The following is an 18,922-nucleotide window of genomic DNA, read 5'->3' on the forward strand; positions in this document are numbered from 1 at the left end:
TGTAGTCTATCATGCACTGCGTTGCACGCAACCATCATTGTTATATATCTATTAGTGCTTATATTCCGCTCATCAAAATCTTTCATTTTTCTCATTTTTCAGACAGAAATAACAACATTTCCATTTTCTTTTATCTCCATTTATCTCTTCACACTCCATCTTTGGTAAAAAGGGAGGGGAAAACAAAGAGAGTTTGATATTTCATGCTGATATACTGCTGTATTTGATGTATTTGCACTTCTTTAAATACTATAAATTAACCGCAAAGTTGACTTTGTGTCTGCTGTTCGTTTGACTTGATGGTTTTCCAGGGATGTGACCAGTTTGCAAAGCCCATCAGAGGTGCTCAGTTTTATTATCTTGATAAGTTTTTACTGCTGGCGTCGGGATCAGATCTACTGCTGTACCTTTACCATCTGGACACCACGAAAGATGACATCAAGAGGTGCTGAACACATATATACACAAGCAGTTAATGGACAGTGAGAAATTGGAAATACACAAAAAGTGGTTCAATTGCTATAACTCACATTATACCAGCCTATGGAGAGCTCCATGTGACTACGCTGGTCAAAATATAGCTCTTTTTCTTTTTTTATACTGTAACATGATTATTTAGGTAAATATGTCTGTTGAGCAAAGTACGAGGTTGTTGCAAGCATTTTTTTTTTTCCTAGAGTCAGTCCTCAGTTTATCAAGCCTAAAGGTCTTTGCACATACAGTCCGAAATTTTCGTATGCTTTTTTTCGTATTTGGCGCTCGTGTACGGTGTCTCTGAATTATCAAATGGCCTCTCAAAATGCTTTCTACGGATGTGAAAAACGCAAAAAATCTAATTTTTTATGACGGACGAAAATATTGGAGGCAGTGTGTAAATGTGATTGACACAACGTGAGGTCGTATTTATTTGTTAACGTGCAGAAATTTCGGACGCAAATTTCAGACTCAATGTGCAATGGGCTTAACTGCTGAAAAAAACTAGATTCTTTTTTTTATGCGCTTCATTCAATTGTTTAAGTACAGTAAAAGTCAGATGTCAGTATCTGTACAGTTCTATACAGTAGCGTGAAAATAAATCTTTCCCCAGTTTCTTAGGAAAATAGATGTTGGTCTAATGTGGTCATAATAAATACATAATAATCACACACTTCATGAAGCTGTGTTCTAAGGAAGTGAGCTATAGAGTGTCTGTATATATTTTGGTTATGGTGATGTATGGCTGTCTGCGCTAGAGGGGTGCGCACACACTTATCATTGGAGAAGTTGCTTCTGAAGAATCAAAGCAGCCTTTGTATGTGTTGGGAGTTCCTGGAGCAGAAATGTAGAAGTGTTGGGAGTTCCTGGAGCAGAAATGTAGAAGACATGAGCCAGATATTGCACATCATTTTCTGTTTATGTGTAATCAAAACCTACGTTTAATATCCCTCATCCAGACAATAATCAGTGCACACAACTTTTTTGGCCTTATGTGGAATTGAACAATATCTCTATTAAAGGTATGAAATTTAGCGGTGAGGTTGCGAATTGCAACCAATGGCTCACTCCACCTCTCGGCCCTCCCTTTCGAAGCACTATGGCGGCTGACACAGCACTAAGATGTCGTCACGTTTTTGTTTCTTTGCTGAAGGAGATAACGTATTTATGAAGTGCGCTCTGACTGTAAAACAGTTTGTCTGTTTAGGGCTTCTGTAGAAACAACATGGCAAATTCCATGTTAGAGGTCATACGGTGCATTTAGCTATAGAAATAGCTCATTCTAAGGTATTAAAACATAACGCTTCATTATGTAAGGCCTTTATACACCTCTTAAGACATAGTTATGTATATTATATTGCATTTCTGTCAATATATCCTCCAAAAACATTAGTCGCCTTCAAGTCACAACTCCATTTTTTGGTTGCCTTTAAAACAAAGCAATGGTTGTTTATTGATTCTACATTTACATTTTTAAAAGCTTTAACTCTTTAATTCTGATTTTTTTAAATCTTTTTTCTATTCCCATATATTTCAGGTATAAGCATAGAAGCAAGTCCAAGCTGACAGGAAAATTTAATATGAAGACAGGAACAGACATCACCTCAATATCAGCAATCAATGACTTCTACTCCTGTATCCTAAAAATATCCATCTAACTATGCATTTAGGTTTATATTTCATCTAACTGTGTATTTTGTGGTATCATTGTGTGAGCAATAGGCCCTGAAGGTTAAAGTGATGGTTTACCCAAAAATGAAAATTCTGTCATAATTTGAAGAGTTTGGTTCCAAAATGAAATAAGTCATAATAACTCAAAAAATACAGATAACTAACACAATAAAAACATAATAAAAAACATGGTTTTTGAAACATTTGATCTCATTTTGGAACCAAACTCTTCATTTACTCACCCTCTTGTCATTTCAAACCTATATCACTTTCTTTCTTCTGCAGAACACAAGAGAAGATATTTTGAAGAAAGTTGATAACTGAACAGCACTGGCCCCCGTTCACTTCTATGTATGGACAATGGGGGCCAGTTAACAGCATTCTTCAAAATATCCTCTTTTGTCTTCTGCAGAAGAAAGTCGTACAGGTTTCAAATGACAACAGAGTAAATGATGACAACATTTGTATTTTTGGGTGAACTATCACTTTTAAAATTGTCTTTTGCTATTAACATAGGCTACAGCTTGTGAAAAGTGTATGAATTTTTATATTTCCTTCAATCCTAAATTGTCACTTTCTTTATAATAGCCACTCTTTGTCTACGTAGATTTCAGCTCTTTCCACTCTGGAAATTCTCTCAACCAACTTGGACTTTAAATTTCCACCTGGGGGGTTTTCATGTTTGCTGGACACTTGGCTTCTTTTTCTTCACTATACAGTCCAATTTACCCACAAAAACTTAGTTAGTTTTGTATGCATGAACTACAATATTTGTACACAAAACTAATTTTGAGCATTTATGCATAAAGACCTTTTGGTTTGGCTCAATATCCAGCTCAGGGTGTAATGTTACTGTATATAGGTTGAACTCATGGCCTTTATAGTGCTTTACTATATACAGTATTATTTATGATTTGGTCGGCCATAATGGGTTTTACTTCAAGTAAAAGACACTTTCTGTAGTGTGTTTTTTAAATTGTGTGTATTAGAGCTCTTTAACTATAATACGCCAGATATTGTGTTGGCTGCTGGCGCTGACCGCACCATCCAGGTGTTTGATATGAACCACGGCTGTGTGGCCACTCAGATTCCAGACGCTCACAGTCGGGCTGTCCATCACCTCACCCAAAACAAGGTAAGAGAAGACCACACAGTTTTTAAATGAAGCTTAAAGTCACCATGAAATCAAACAGGAAGTGTTTATTATACATGATTTATCCGTGCACACCATGATTTTTTAATATTCATTTGCACTTGTAATCTTTAATCAAAAACATTAAGCTCCTCTCCCCCTCTCAACAACAACACTTCAACACATGACGTAAGCAACAAAAAAGAGGTAGGACTATACTGACTGTCCAATGGCCAGGCATTTTTAGCCCTCCCCTCCAGGCCCAACTTACAACAAACCAATAAAAAAGGGAAGGGCGCCCTACATTTTTATCTGATTTCAGAAGCTGTTTCACTCGGATGTCACGATACAGAAAAGAAGTCAATCGCAACTTCCGTTTCATGGTGACTTTAAAGGGACAGTTCACCCAAAAATAAAAATTCTGTCAAGATATTTGGAAGAATGTTTGTAACCAAAACAGTTCCTGGCCACCATTGACTGCCATAGAAAAAACATTTTTATCTGAATGGTTCCATTAGATACCTTTTTGTTTTGTAATGGGAAAAGGTTATTTATACTATAAAAAAGAAATAAAGTAAAGAAATAAAGAAATGGTTCTCGGAAGAATCTTTGACTGAATGGTTATTTGTTTTGGTTGCCTCTTATTTATAATAGTCATTGTGAAACGTGTAAGCAACTAATAACTTTCTGCATGTTCTATCTAAAAATACAGACGTATTATGACTAATGTGAACTAGTCTGTACTTTAACCCACTCTCCATTTGAAAAGTGTTCTTTTGTGACTTTCCCCATCCCTTTGATTTAAAGTGACTCCCTTCCTCCAGTCACTCTGCATTTTCTGACCTCTGTGGTCATTTACAAGGTATACAAAGCTCAATGCTGGTAGTGACCCTTAAAGCACAAACGCTAAAACTGGAATTAGAAACCACTTAAACTGTTTGTGGGTAGTGAATGCATTTTTATTGTAAGGCTGTATTGTGCTCTGGTTTAGTTGTAAACTCAAAGTAAGTAAGGCACTTTGCATCTGACTCACTTGTGCTCTTGGGTTGACCTCGTATCCATGACAACCGTGATGAAGTCGCTTACACAAAGAGCCAAAAGGAAACAATGCCAAGGAAATACTGAGTCCACGTCTTAACTATCATCAAAGAACTAAAGTACTCGTGCATTATCCTTTTGTATTCACACGCTAATTCATTGCATATAGATTGCAGAGTTATGTTGATAATTGTACGAATTTGGTTTATTGCTAATAAACCAGATTTTACTTTATTTGGGCTTCCTACGCTAGAGATCAGTACAGTAAGGAAGAAGTAGATGGTGATACCCCGCACATTCAAGCATAACCTCAACCTTAATGTGTGGCATCCTTAAAGAAGCAAGTAAAAGCGAATGATAGGATTCAACGTGAAACCAACTCGTGTTGGATTTACTCGACAAGCTTTCCAAGCCTCAATGGCTGTGCAGTTTGGCAGCTAAATCCTCACATTATATAAGACCTCTCCAAACATTACGCAAGAAATTTGGTCCTTTTCTTTAAAGGATGAAAGTTCAGGGATATCCAAAACCACATTTGTGCTAGGATTTCCAAGGTGGGCCTAAGTTGTAGGTCTCGCGTGTGCGATTCATCTTATTGAGTCTGTGTCTAAATCCCTTCATTTTACTGATTGAGACAGATACTTGAAATAATTTAAGGGAGGATCTGACCGAAGCCTAACGTGTTGTGTAAGCACATTCCATCTGTATGTTGATGTTTTATGAATGTCTGCATACAAGCCTTTTTCCATAGACACTGATACATTTTGAATGTCATATTTGTGGTTCACACTGATGTCATACCAGACATGTGACAAAACAGGATTAAGAAAGCCTAGGGACATCTACTCTCAGGTCTCCTAAGGGTCACACGTTTTTCAAATTCATTGACTCTCTTGACTTTAAAAGGGGAAACTGGGATTATTTGGATGCACAAGTGAACAGTGGACTGGATTAACCAATCTAACCCAGTATATTGGCTTCAGCAAACATGCATTCTCCCACGTTCCATGAGCATCCACTCCATACCAGCCAGCATAACATCATCTAGTCACACTACACATTGTCTGCTGTATTTTTTCTTAAAGGGAACCCCGAGTACAGAGAGGCTTAATATATTAGCAATGGCATTGACTTGTAAAATAAAAAATGTAAATGTAAAATAAAAAACAGTCTTTCTGTGCAGTATTCATAAACTTTGAAAAAATATTTTACTCTGAGGCCTTCATTTTGTATTGCGTCAAAATACTTGACGTCCAATGATTGCAACCTTAACCCGTTCTCTTAACGCTACAGTGAAGCACACACTTTTTCCATTGATGTAAATATATATCAGTAAAATATGAGACGTCAAACATAAAATCAGATATATAAATACACAGGGATAAAATGCGTTTTATAATTGCCAAAAATATCTTGTGTTTATTAAATTCACAATGATTTTTGTTTACTAATATGTATGTTTGTATTGTTTCTGACCAACAACCTGGCTATTCTTTACATGTCGGATTCTCCAGCAAGAGTCCAGCCCACCGTGCAACAGTGACTTCAGTCATTCTGCATTATAGGCCAAGCTTTCCACTTTCTAAGGCAAATTTGGTAAAGAATTTAAGGAAAAGTTTTGCTTGTGAGTAACTGTGCAGGACACATGAAACCATCTGTATTTGTGTTAAGGCTGAAGAGAAAGATGGTCTCCCTGGTCTTCTGCAATGTATGACAAACATTTCCATTCTGTGGATTTCAGGCTTTAGGGAAGAGCTTCAATTCTGGAAAGTCTGCACACTCTCAGATGGCACAGGGTGCCTGTTTGCACTCCCTCATTGGAGTTGTTTCATACCTCTACGTGTTTTTTTTTTTGCCAGTCAGTGACACTAATAATTAAACCAGAGATTCACATAATGTGGTATTTGCTTCTGAATTGAATCATGTAACCCAATTTGCTAAGTTTGTATATTACAATGATATCAGGAAAAACAGCACATGATCATAAGAACCTCTTTTAATTTCTATACTAATAAAGACGTCGCCCTGGATTAGATTTAAGATCAGTATAAATTATTAAAGGATTCTGGAATTATTTACTCATCCTCATTTTGTTCCAACCCCATGCTGTTGTTTTTTTACATGGAACACACAGAAAAAAATATTTTTTAAAGAATGGTCATAATAAGTGAATTTCAGCAACTTTTGATGTGACTCCGGTCTTCTTTCTTGTTTTGCAGGGGTCTCTTTTCTGTTCACAAACCCCAGAATCATACAATCTCTTCCTTAGCAGCGCTGTAACGGACAGTCTGAAAATGTGGGACCTGCGTAGTGCAAGGTAGGCCCTCCCTGGCTATATAATGTGTATTCACGATTTAAGGTTCAAAAACGCTGTATTTTCCACATACCGTGCATGTTTGTGTCTCCTCTTTGCCCCGCCTCTCTGAAAGTGCAGATTTTTTACAAAGCTCATCGCTCTGAAAAGCGTGTGCTATGATTGGCCAGTTATATATTATCGAATACTGAAAGCGTGTGATGGTAATGTAACGCCTCTTACCATATTTGGAACATCAGGTTGTACTGACAGGTACGCCCACCTTACTTGCGTATACATTTGGGCGGTCTTAGTGTTTCAGGCAGGTCTGGGTGAGCATTCGCTTTTAGATAGAATGCATCTTTTGTCCCGACATTTTTTAATTTGTGGAATTTTACATGCAAGGGCAACTTATAACACACCAAAGACACAATAAAACACGTATTCGCGCCATATGAACCCTTTAATGATACAAGTTAAAAAAGGAGAATATGACAGCCACAGTATAGAAGGATTAGACTTTGAGCATGTGTTGAATGTGCTGAAATCATTTTTTCCAGCCTAACAACATCCAGATTCGAGCCTTCACCTCACTAGACAAGCACTAATAACCTGTCAGAGTTTTGTGCAATGCTGTCCTGATCCCAAGGACATTTCCTGAATGTGATTTTTGTTCGGAACAGTGCAGGACGTTCAAAGCCCAGGACGCTCACTGGCTTGCTGGATACTACCATTAAATAACACTCTTAAGAATATTAAGAACAACTTGAAATCCTAGGGATTAGGACAAGTTAGATAAGTACATCTATCATTTCTACAAAAAAACGAAAGATCCAAATCTGCTGGAAGCTGAGCCTTGTCTGTCTTTTTTCTCGAAACTCAGCCAAAAAGCCTTTGGAAGGAATTTTCTCCCTGCAATTTGACCTAACACCAAATGCTCGACAAAAAAGCAGAACTAAATTGAAGTTTATCGCAGTTCTTGTTTAATATGAGAATGATGATTATTTTTATCCATATTTACCACCTTAAAGGTATTTTAATGGTTAACTCGGAAGTTAAAATTGTTGTTTTCTCATTTTTTTTAAAGGTTGACAGATAGTGTAAACTGCCTTTTAATGGAAACAAGTTGCAATCTCTTAACTTTACTCTGTTTGAAACGTGCTTTTCTTTATATGGGTTGAAGTATAGTGATGTCCTTTTCCATGAAATCTCAAATTATATATTATTATATGCTGACTTGCAAATCATGTAAGGAGACCATTTCAACATTGTTTTAATGCACGTGCTTTATTTTAAACCAAAAACTTCTACAGATGCCAGCTTTAAAAAATCTCCTATCTAAAATTTGAGTTTAAACTGAGGAGCAGTAAATAATGATATACGTTTTAATTTTTTGGTGAACCGTTTCTTTAAGAACACTTTGTAAATGCATCAGGGTGGAAAAATCATTTTGGACTCTTCGGCCCTGAAGGGAGAGACAAGACTAGAACAGAGACACAAACCACTGGTGCTAAAACCATACTTTATTTTACTCAGAACTTTGCTGTAATTCATGTCTGTATTGATATACTGCACCTGACCTTCCCCTTCCAGTTTTATTTCGCATAAAAGGGCAGCTAAAGGTATTGAAAGACATCTTGTATTCGTCACTTTGGAGAAATGGTGTGAATTGCCTCTATGCTTTATTGTCCTTCAAACTTTTATGTTTGGACATCTTCCCATACTTGCAAACTTCGGAAAGTGTCGTATCCCTGTTATTTGCCTTGGTAGAAACGTGTGCTTGAGTTTTTAGGTCAGGTTCTGGTTCGGGGGCATTAAACAAACTGGCTCATGCGTACTGAATGGAGCAGCTTCAGAAAGCGCTAATTTGTTGTTGATCCAAACTGGTTGGTTAGTGGAGTTCACCAAAAACTAATTTTACTTTGAAGGCATGAAATTTTGGTTGAAAGTATCGGTGTGCCAACATCTTTTGTCCAATACTGACAAGCATGAACAGTCAGAAATGTTTAAAACAACCTCACGTGACAAAAGATATATTTCTTGAAATGGAAGAGAGAGAGAAAACATTATCAAAGAGAGGAAAGCGAGGAAACCAGATAAATGCAGTTCAAACACGGGAAACGCAGACGGGAGCATATGTGAGAATTGGTGACATCATTTTGCCTGCAGTCATTGACAAACTGAGGTCTGGCAATGAAGTCTTTCGGCACGGGAATCGGGGCCATTTTATGTGTATTTTTCCATTTTTCCAATGGTTGGCTTTTTGACAGCCTTCCGAGTTCAAGCACGTGAAACGGCTTTATCTCCCCCCAGGCTTCATTTAAAGCACAAGTGACATCATTTCAAAGGCCAAGACAAAAGCTTCAGCCAAAAGCCCAGGAACTCTGGAACACTGAAGCTAATGGAACATCTTCTCTACACTTCTCATTGGCTTCTCACCCTTCTCTGCCTGCTCTGGGATTGTTTTCCTTTGTTTTGCATTTCACATTTATGATGCTTTCACAAGTAGTTTATTTCCCTTCAGGCTAAGAATGGTTTTGAATTATGTATGTGAAACACTGGCGAGAGACAAAGTAATGCTTCTTTTTGGCTGCATGGTCATGATGGGACCCTGCTTACGGGATAGTCATAGAAAGAAAGATCAGTCAACATAATCTGTTTCATTTCTCAAAGTTTGTCCACTTAATAGCTATAAACGTTCCACATTATTAATGTAGTTCTTTTGTAAGACGCTTTGGATAAATGTGTCTGCTAAATGTCTTTGTAGTGTCTTTGAAATTGATTTTCCAGATTTTTTATATTCTTTTTAATAGACTACTCTGCAAACTGAATAAATTTCTATTTGAATTTCAATATGGCCAACATGTCATCATTAACATTTGACCTCAGAATTGAAAACACATTTTAGCTGAGGCCAACTGACATGTTGGACTACTGTATATCAAAGTTCCTTTAAGGGAAGTGAGTTCATCGGCCGGCCATTTTGGCAACAACCCCAGGCAGCTATTTATGCAAGTACAGCTTTTATCTACTTGACGGGAAAGACAAAAAATCTGGTTGCTTGGTGAGAGATTTGTATTATACATTACATGATGCACTCATTATAGCAAGAAATAAAGAGAGGAATAACCTCCGGGACCTGCTGTTCATTGCTGCGTTATGCCATCGCAGATGTCGAACAACAGCTTGCTATAAAACAGAACACATTCATTTATCCACACATTGATTGCATTTCATTCAGATTTTTAGAGGTGTCTGTAAGCTCTGGTAGTTCTCCGGCTGGCACACTGTTGGTTTCCGCTCTGGTGGTCAACTTAATACCAAGAAAATATGCGGGCTTTAAACAATAAATTTGTTTATCCTTTCTGTTGTAGTGTAATCTTTTCCCTTAATGAGAAGCAGATTAACCTGGCCTGCAAAGAACATGAATCGAGGCCCTTAAAAGCACACCGCATTCATAAAGCTGATGTTTTGCATTCCATATTCATTTGACCTCCGCATTAATGTGTGTTGGGTTGTCTGTGTCTGGTTTGTTTGTATGGACAGAAACAGCACGCTCTGGCAGTTTAGGAAGTCTTATTAAATGGGTTAATTTATTGTATGGTTATGAGGTTATGATAAAATGAACGTGCGCTATGCCATGGCCAGTATTAATTCATTTTATATGGCTATGCCTGCCTTTGTAAATGGAGTAATGTTCTCCATTAGACACAAATCTTAGGTTTATATTTATAAGGATAAGGTTAAGCACCAGGGGTAATTTTCCCCTCTGTGGGTTTTAAAATAGCACTTGTTAAAATGGTAGTCAAAAGTGCCGCAGAACTTTTTGCTTTCCTACATTCTTCAGAATATCTTCTTTTGTGATCAACAGAACAACATTTTTCATACTATGGTATTCAATGGGGTCCAAGAACTGTTTGGTTATAAGCATTCATGCAAAATCTTTCTCTGTGTGTTCATCAGAACGAATAAATTTATAGAGATTTGGAAGGAATTTTTATTTTGGGGTGAACTATCCCTTTAAGCCCTAGTTACTCCAGGGGGATTGTTCTAATGTACTGTACGTTGTTTCGGATAACAGCATCTGCTTAACGACTGCTTGCATACTACTAGAGGAGATGTCTACAGAGAGCCAAAAGTAGTTCTGGAAACCAAGAGATGATTTTAAACAGATCCACTTTACGCACTGATGCCCCTGGATTGTCTTTTGTTTTTCATGCCAAAGTCTTGACTTCCCCGAGCAGTTTTTCAGATACCTTTTCCTCTGAGTGAAAAGTCAATACAAATGCGTCTTAGGGATTTGGCAACATTGGTAGAAATGATATTTTGTTTAGAGAGCGGATGATTATTAACTTTCCATCTGTTTGATATGCAAAGAACTGCTCCTAGAAATAGATTTGCGCTGCTTATTCCATTTTGTTTCTCGTCTCCTTGCCTTACCATGATTCAAAATTGTTTATAAAAAGCTTATAATGATTTATAAGTTTAGCTGTCAGGTCACATTTGATTGGAAATGTCAGTTTGATGCCATTTGACTTCATCCGATGTAAAGATATAGTACAGTAAGTGCGTAAGAAACCTTTAATTTTATGTTTCAAACCGAGTTGTTGATATAAAGGCAAAAGTTACGAATTGCAGCCTTAACATTATATGTGACTGAATTGTTTAATTGTGTAAAAAAGCAATTTAATGGATTTGAATGGATAAGATTTTGCATAATCAAAGTCTTTTCTCCATCAGATGTGTCCGTCGCTACGAGAGCCACGTGAACCGTTGTCATCAGTGCACCGCTACCTTCTCACCCTGCGGTCGCTTCATAGCTACTGGCTCAGAGGACCATTCTGTAAGTATACCTCAACCTGCTACATTCTTTGCGATGTTCATTTTTCTAGCTTTGCACAGTATGTGAAGTTATAAAAGCAGATGTTCCGGGTCTAGCCTGTTGCGAGTCTGTGTATCTTGACTCGGATTATAAAACTGCCATATAGAAGTGCTGAAGACCACATTTCTTACATCGTATCTAAGGCCAAGGGTGAAACGTTTTGAGGTTTCTGAATTCAGTACGGTTCCTGACACAACCCTCTCCTTTCTTTCATCTCTTAATGGAGTTACATAACTTACATTATCATAAAAATGCTAAATATGTGTCAAATTTATAGTGTTTAACCGTAGTTCAGAAGAATTATTTAGTCCTGGATTTTTAAGGAACTGTTCACACAAAAAGAAATTCTGACTTGATTTACTGAGTTGTTCTAAATCTGTATAATTTTCTTTTTTCTGATGAACATAGAGAAAGGTATTTGGAAGAATGCTTATAACCAAAGAGTTCATGGCCACCATTGACGACCATAGTAGGAAAACTTGCTTTATAATTGTTTTTGTTCTGTTGAACACAAAATAAGAAGAACGGTTCTGAGGCACTTTTGGACACCATTGTAATTTTTCTTAGTATGGTAGTCAATGGTGTCCAAGAACTGTTTGGTTACAAGCATTCTTCCAAATAATTTTCTCTGTGTTCATCAGAACAAAGAATTTATACAGATTTGGAACAATTCAGGGTGAGTAAATGATGACAGAATTTTCATTTTGGGGTGAACTGTCCCTTTAAAGGTGATGGCTATCATTTCTGGACCACTAACAGCTCCAACAAGAATTGTAAAAATAACTGTTAAAAACACAAACATTGTCTTAAATGTTTTATTGTAGATGTTACTTGTGGGATCAGGTTATGGATTTGGAAAAAAAATCCTTTTTCTAGAATAAAAATATAGTTTTTTTACCATGTTTGACATACATTGGCGTTTACTACTTTCTGTGGGATTGGTAGAAGATTGCATTAAACTGTGCATTAAATTAATACCACAAATGCAAGCTAGAGCCGAGAGATTAAGAGCAACCTACAATCATCTCTCTTCTGCTGGACCACTTTTTCCAGTGACCTCTTTAGTTCTCCTCTCTGAGTATGTCTTATCACACTCAGCAGCTGCATCACATTTTCTACTGAGGTTCTCCATGTCTTTTGCCAGAATTGTCAAAACAATTCACTCTTATGAGGACAATAGCGGGATATCCATACTTTCACGGCGCTGTAGTGTTAAAGCAGCTCTGTTTTTCTACCGAACAACTGACCGAATGACCTTCAGCAAAACAGAGAACGTTCCTCAACAATTTAATCAAAAGAAAACAACTCGCAATACTGGGTTTCGGCTCATGTGGATGACCTAGATTTAAGATTTCATAACTCCAAGGCTTCTGTTGAATCTAAATGATGGCGTCGCTTAAAAGCTAACCGGCCATCGTTGTAAATGTAAATTATAATGGTTCGCTCTTGTAGGAAGATTGTTTCTCTGCTGTGATCGTGTACGAGTCTTCGCTCAGGTCCGTGGAATAACACTTGCATGTTGATGGCTGTTATTAATCACCAGCACTGGGCAAAGCAGGAGACGTTTGAGAGGATCTCCACGGCACTGCCCGCTTTCCAGTGTTTCTTGGAAGCTGACAGACAGAACGGTAGTGAGCTACTATGTTGTTGTTTGTGGCTGTCTTGAGAGTTCCATAAGCCAGATGCATTTGTCGACGTCTTTTATATGTTACAGACATTCGCAGTAAGGGTACTCCACCCCTCCACCCCAAAAAATTCCAAGACCAAGTTACATTATTTCCAAGCTGTAAGACCGATTCAATAGATTCAAGTGCGATCAACAAGATGTGATGGATTCTGTGCCCCATTTAAGAGTGATGACATGGTAAACACAGCCAATTGTGATATTTTCCTAAGCTTTTTACCATCAGAGGAAAATGTAGAAACAATGTGAGGAGGTTTCCTACTGGTGAGCGTTTTTGGGGTATAATACAAGCAGTCTTTGTGATCATTTTAAAGGTGCAATCTGCAACTTTTGACTCGCTGTCACCGTTTTTTTTCCATGTAAAATTGCAGGATACTTCATGTACTAAGTCAAATGACTGACATATCCTGCGAAAGCGTACCCGACAGCTCAGATTATAAATCATTATGGAGACAGTTTTTAATAATCCATAACTTTTTTGTTAAAGAGGTTACTAAATACCGCTTTAAATTATGTGGTGACATAAACACTGCCTAAACACTGTCAAGGAGATTTTGGAGTTTCACATGCATCTGTCTCTCGCTATCTGTCAGCTTCATAGTTGCATTATGGGCTTTTCACACTTTGGGGTCATTTTGGGTTTTCTTTGAAACACAGTTTATATGCAATCTTTATACTGCACTTTATTTTTGAATTTGTTCCATGGATTGTGCATTTACCATGTGTGCATGGATAACTAGATTATTACGGCTTTGGTGTTTGAACAGGTTATAAAATGAAAGACTTTCCTTTGAATTTTTTTATGGTTACTTTACAATAGGCATGATCAGACTTTTCCCTTCCACATTATCTGAGACTACATATTAATTTGTCTTTACTGTGACTGACCTTTGACCCTTCTTCCAGGCTTATATATATGATACACGCAGCAGCGGATTTCTTCATAAGCTCCAGAGACACTCCGATACAGTTCTAAATGTTGCGTTCAACCCTGCCAATCCAGAGGTAAGAACTGTTAAGATCATTATGCAATAACGTACTCGGTTACTAACGTAACCTCGGTTCCCAACGTAACCTCGGTTCCCTGAGATACGGGAACGAGTACTGCGTAGCAGGACGCTATGGGAAACTCCTTTTTCTCCGATGACTGAAGCTTTACAATAACGCAGTGAATAATCTATGCTTCGTGACCGGAGACCCTCTGGTGCGGTCGCCAAAGCAGACAAAAAGCTGTTCCGACCGCCTGAATGGGGCGGAACGCTCAATGTAGATCTTAAGCGCTCTGACTGGACAGAGCAGATTCAGCTCCGGCTCCTGCTCGGAGGAGGGGAGCGCAGAAAGTGTCACTACCTGTGCTCTAAATGGAGTAGAGAGCACCTTAGGTAAGTAACCATGTCTAGGTTTGAGGACTACCTTAGAGTTGTCAGGCCCAAACTCAAGACAGGAGGGGCTCACAGAGAGCGCCTGTAGATCGCCCACACGTTTTACCGATGCTAATGCTAGCAGCAGAGTGGTTTTAAGCGTTAAGGGACGGAGGTCCGCAGACTGCAGAGGCTCAAAGGAAGGGCCCTTCAGAGCTCTCAACACGTGGGCAGAGGTGTAAAGAGTACCTGAAAACCATACTTAAGTAAAAGTACAGATACCTTGCAGTGAAAATTACTCCATTACAAGTTACAAGTCACCAATTCCAAAACGACTTGAGTAAAAGTCTTTGAGTATCTGATTTGTAACAGTACTTGAGTATTTTACTCATACTGAATGTAGGCTTCAAAGCAGCACTAGTCCTCAACACTTAAGAGACACATCAGTGAAAAACTAGAAACAGTTGATTTGTGAGGTGAGCAATCGCATTTATTTTCTTAAATCATAATAAGACTGAACACCTCAAAATTGCAACAAATCATGGTCGACACCATAACCTACGTCATTATAAACACCCTAAGTCTCATTTAAGCTCAAGTGCTCATAAGTAAACCAAAGTCCTTCAAAAAGGTCTCTTCAATATAACAGATAAATAAAATAATGTTAAGTAGAATTAAAAAGTCAAAGCCTTTTTGCACTGGACATGCTGGTTTGGGCCTCATCGCCAGCTGCAGTCATGTCCTCATTTCACATACACTGTTAGCCCTTACCTGCCATTTCTACAGTAATATATTGGCAACACTGTTGCCAGCTAGTTACTGTAGGTGTTTTACAGTAAACTACTGCAATGGCTGTTTGAAGATACATTATTAAAGAATCTATTAACGCACTTAAGTCACACAGTCTTAGATGAACAAGTGTAAATAACAGATGAACACAATAAATCTGTCAAGATTTCACCAGCAGGAGAATTAAACACAAACATCAATAACATCTTCACATATTACAGACACCACTTTCACTTTATTTCTGTCATCTGTGTAAGATCTTATTGAGATTTAACTCTAGTTCATAGTGGTTCAATTATGTTTTAAGTCACCTTTATGGGATCAGTGTTTGCTTTGGTTGGACTCTTTGACTTTCTTGTAGCTTTAAAATGTACACTTATACAATAACACTGAAAGGGACTTTACAGGAACCGCAATCTTTATGTTTGCTTAGTAACTGAAGATACATCTGAAAGAATTCAATCATTAAATAATAATAATATAGCATTTAAGATTTATTAAGATATGTTTGGTAAAGTGATTACATGTTTTAATGGAAAGATCTCTGTCAGAAAATCTTTCTTTGCAATTGAGACACAGTTAGACACTTGACATACAAACCTCATCAATGGTGACAAACAATCATGAATGAGTTTTGTACTATGTACCCAGCATGCATTGCAGCATGAAGCTGTTCAGTTGATTGTCACCATTGTTGAGATTCATATGTGAGATTGTTCATTTCTCTGTGTCCGACTCATTCTATAGGTTAATATTTTGTCTATATAGGTGAGAGCACTTTTGAAAATTGAAATACTATACATTCTTTTTACTGGTTTACATCACTTCATGGCAATAGTCCCACCATATGGTCAAATTTTGAGCAAACATGTTTAGAGCACATTTAGGAAGAGTTAGTTTTAAAAATAAGAGCTTTTGTAGATGTGTGACCTACAGTAACTAGCTGGCAACGAGTGTTGCCAATATATTACTGTAGAAATAGCGGGTAAGGGCTAACCATGTATAAACCGCCAGCGATTGACATCTACCTGATACTGCACTCATATTCATATAAAGAAGCCATGTTGACAAGTTTTTGTAAGTTATGGCAAAATCCACAAGATTGTAGTACCTTCATGCCCTGTGAATGGCAATATTAATTATAAGATAGGTGGCATGCAAAATGTAATGTGTAATTGCATTAGTCATTACAAATGTAGTGGAGTAAAGAGTACAATACTTGTTCAAAAATGTAGTTAAGTAGAGAGTAAAAGTTGCTAATATCTTTAATACTCAGTACAACTACAAAGTAGCCAAAAAGATACTTAAGTAAAGTAACTAAGTACATTTACTCCAATACTTTACACCACTGACCGTGGGCAGATCCCATATGGGAACGGTGAGGGGGCGAGGAGGGCGTAGCCGCCTGGAACCCTTCAAGAAGCGAAAGACTAAGTCATTCTTTCCCACTCCTTGGCCCGCTATGGGGGCATGAGAAGCTGCAATTGCTGCCACATAGACCTTGAGCGTGGAAGGGGAGCGGCCCTTATCCAACAGCTCTTGCAGGAAGGACAGAATTAGTGATATGTCACAGGATTCTGGGTCTGCGCCGCGGGTTGTACACCAGGTGGAGAAGACAGACCACTTGAGGGTATAGAGTCGTCTAGTAGACGGAGCTGTAGCCTGTGATATCGTGTTCATGACACTCTCGGGGAGGACCGTAGGCTCCCGTCGAGAGGCCAAAGGTGCAGAGCCCACAGCTCTGGCTGGGGGTGCCAAATCGTGTTGCCTGCCTGAGAGAGGAGGTCCCGTCTCAGGGGAATAGGCCACGGGGCTGCTACAAGCAGCTGAGACAGCTCCGCAACCCAAGGCTGGTTCTTCCAGAGTGGGGCTACGAACAGTGCCTTGTGCGCCTGTTCTCTGATCCTCCTGATCGTTTGTGGTATGAGAGCGATCGGGGGGAAGGCCTAGAGGAGCCGGTTGGGCCAGTTCATCTTCTGAAACGCCCTGAGGGGGGTGACGCTCTGGGCGTAAAAGAGGCCCGAGCTGCTGAATGGCTAGGGCACGTCTGGCGCGATTCTGGCCGTCAGAGGTTCGAATCGAAAACGCCCCCAGGAACGAAATCCGTTGGCTGGGGGACAGAGCGCTTTTGGCAAGGTTGATTCTGACCCCAGGCATTCCAGGTGACTGAGGAGAGAGGGACCTGTGGGACCTTAGCTCTTCCTCTGACTGTGCTAGAACAAGCCAGTCTCGAGGTAGTTCAGAATGCGGATTCCGTCTGCCTGAGAGGGGATAGAGCGGTCCATGCACTTCGTGAAAGTGCGAGGAGCTAGAGACAGTCGAATGGAGGACCATGTATTGATATGCAACCCCTTCTAGGCGAATCTCAAGAATCGTCTGTGATGGGGGCTATCTGGATGTGGAAGTATGCGTCTTTCAGATCCAGGGAGAAGAACCAGTCCCCTGGGTATATTTGCGAGAGGATCTGTTTCAGTGTAATCATTCTGAAACGCCTTTCTATGTAAGGGCGGCCGGTTCAGATGTCTGAGATCGAGGATGGGGCGGAGACCGCCATCCTTTTTGGGTACGAGGAAGTAGCGGCTGTAGAAGCCCGACTCGGTTTGATCTGGAGGAACCGGTTCTATGGCTCCTTTGTCCAGTAAGTTCACCAACTCCGTCCGCAGAACTGTGAACTCGCCTCTGGACTCGGGTGGTGTCATCCCGCGGAAACGCGGGGGTCTGCGAGCGAACTGGAGTGAATATCCTCGAGATATTATTCCCATTACCCAATCCGATATCCCGGGGATGGCCCGCCAGGCCTCGGCCCGTATGGCAAGGGGTTGAATGCATTGGGGAGGTATGCCGCCTTTCGGGGGCTTGACTCCTGTGGAGAGTGGAAGAGGAAGGTTGCTCTTTTTCTGACAATGTTTGTGTTTTATATAAGTGCCCGCTATAACAGCGGTGGGTTGTGCGGGCGTTAGAACAGACCCGGTATTCACATTGTTGAACAAAAACACATTTTCAGCCGGCACCCGGAACAGAACGGGGTGTTTGGGCGAACAAAAGAGCCTTCTTTGAAGGAGGTCCAGCCGCAGCGAGACACGGTCCCTTCCTCTTCCTTTCCTCGGTCTCAGGATGGTGCCTGAGGCGCAGGGTCCAGCGTGATCTTTGGCTCGGGGTCCCTGACCTGAGGGTGGGGGAAACGTCTCCCGGAGCGAGATCGTTGACGCAGTCTCAGCTCCTGTTACCTTCTGGGCAGGGGGGCGTGGCCTTCACCGGCTGCTGAGTCTGGTGCTGGCTTGGGGTCGAGCCGACGCAGGTCTGGACCCGGGTCTCTTGGGCAGGAAGTGCTTCATGGCCTGCGAAGATTTCTGCGCTGCGAGTGAAGCGTTCCGCAAACCCTCCACTGCTGGTCCGAAGAGGCCGGCAGCGGATATTGGAGCATCGAGGAAGGGGACTTGTCTGCTTCCTTGATCTCTGTGAGCGTCAGCCACAGATGGCGCTCGAGCACCACGAGACTGGCCATCGATCTGCGTATCGCCTGGGCCGTGGCCTTGGTGGCGCGTAGGGCGAGATCCGTCGCGCTCCGCAGGTCTCTTTGAAGGGCGCGATATCTGTA

The 18,922-nt window shown here is 39.9% G+C and overlaps 1 protein-coding gene across 4 annotated transcripts in view; it reads left to right on the forward strand.

Annotated features, from left to right (window-relative positions):
- Positions 1 to 18,922, forward strand: part of wdr27 (WD repeat domain 27) — a 43,748-nt gene that overhangs the window by 12,339 nt on the left and 12,487 nt on the right. For 2 of the 4 annotated variants that reach the window (XM_057341888.1, XM_057341889.1), the window contains 6 exons: positions 312 to 445; positions 2,012 to 2,109; positions 3,159 to 3,280; positions 6,535 to 6,632; positions 11,349 to 11,451; positions 14,081 to 14,179. In XM_057341888.1, coding sequence (XP_057197871.1) covers positions 312 to 445; positions 2,012 to 2,109; positions 3,159 to 3,280; positions 6,535 to 6,632; positions 11,349 to 11,451; positions 14,081 to 14,179 — 654 coding nt within the window. Of the gene's footprint in view, positions 1 to 311; positions 446 to 2,011; positions 2,121 to 3,153; positions 3,281 to 6,534; positions 6,633 to 11,348; positions 11,452 to 14,080; positions 14,180 to 18,922 lie in introns of those variants that run through there. The other 2 variants (XM_057341890.1, XM_057341891.1) reach the window with 2 other exon arrangements.

Source organism: Triplophysa rosa, linkage group LG9, assembly GCF_024868665.1.
Source record: "Triplophysa rosa linkage group LG9, Trosa_1v2, whole genome shotgun sequence".
Taxonomy (NCBI): domain Eukaryota; kingdom Metazoa; phylum Chordata; class Actinopteri; order Cypriniformes; family Nemacheilidae; genus Triplophysa; species Triplophysa rosa.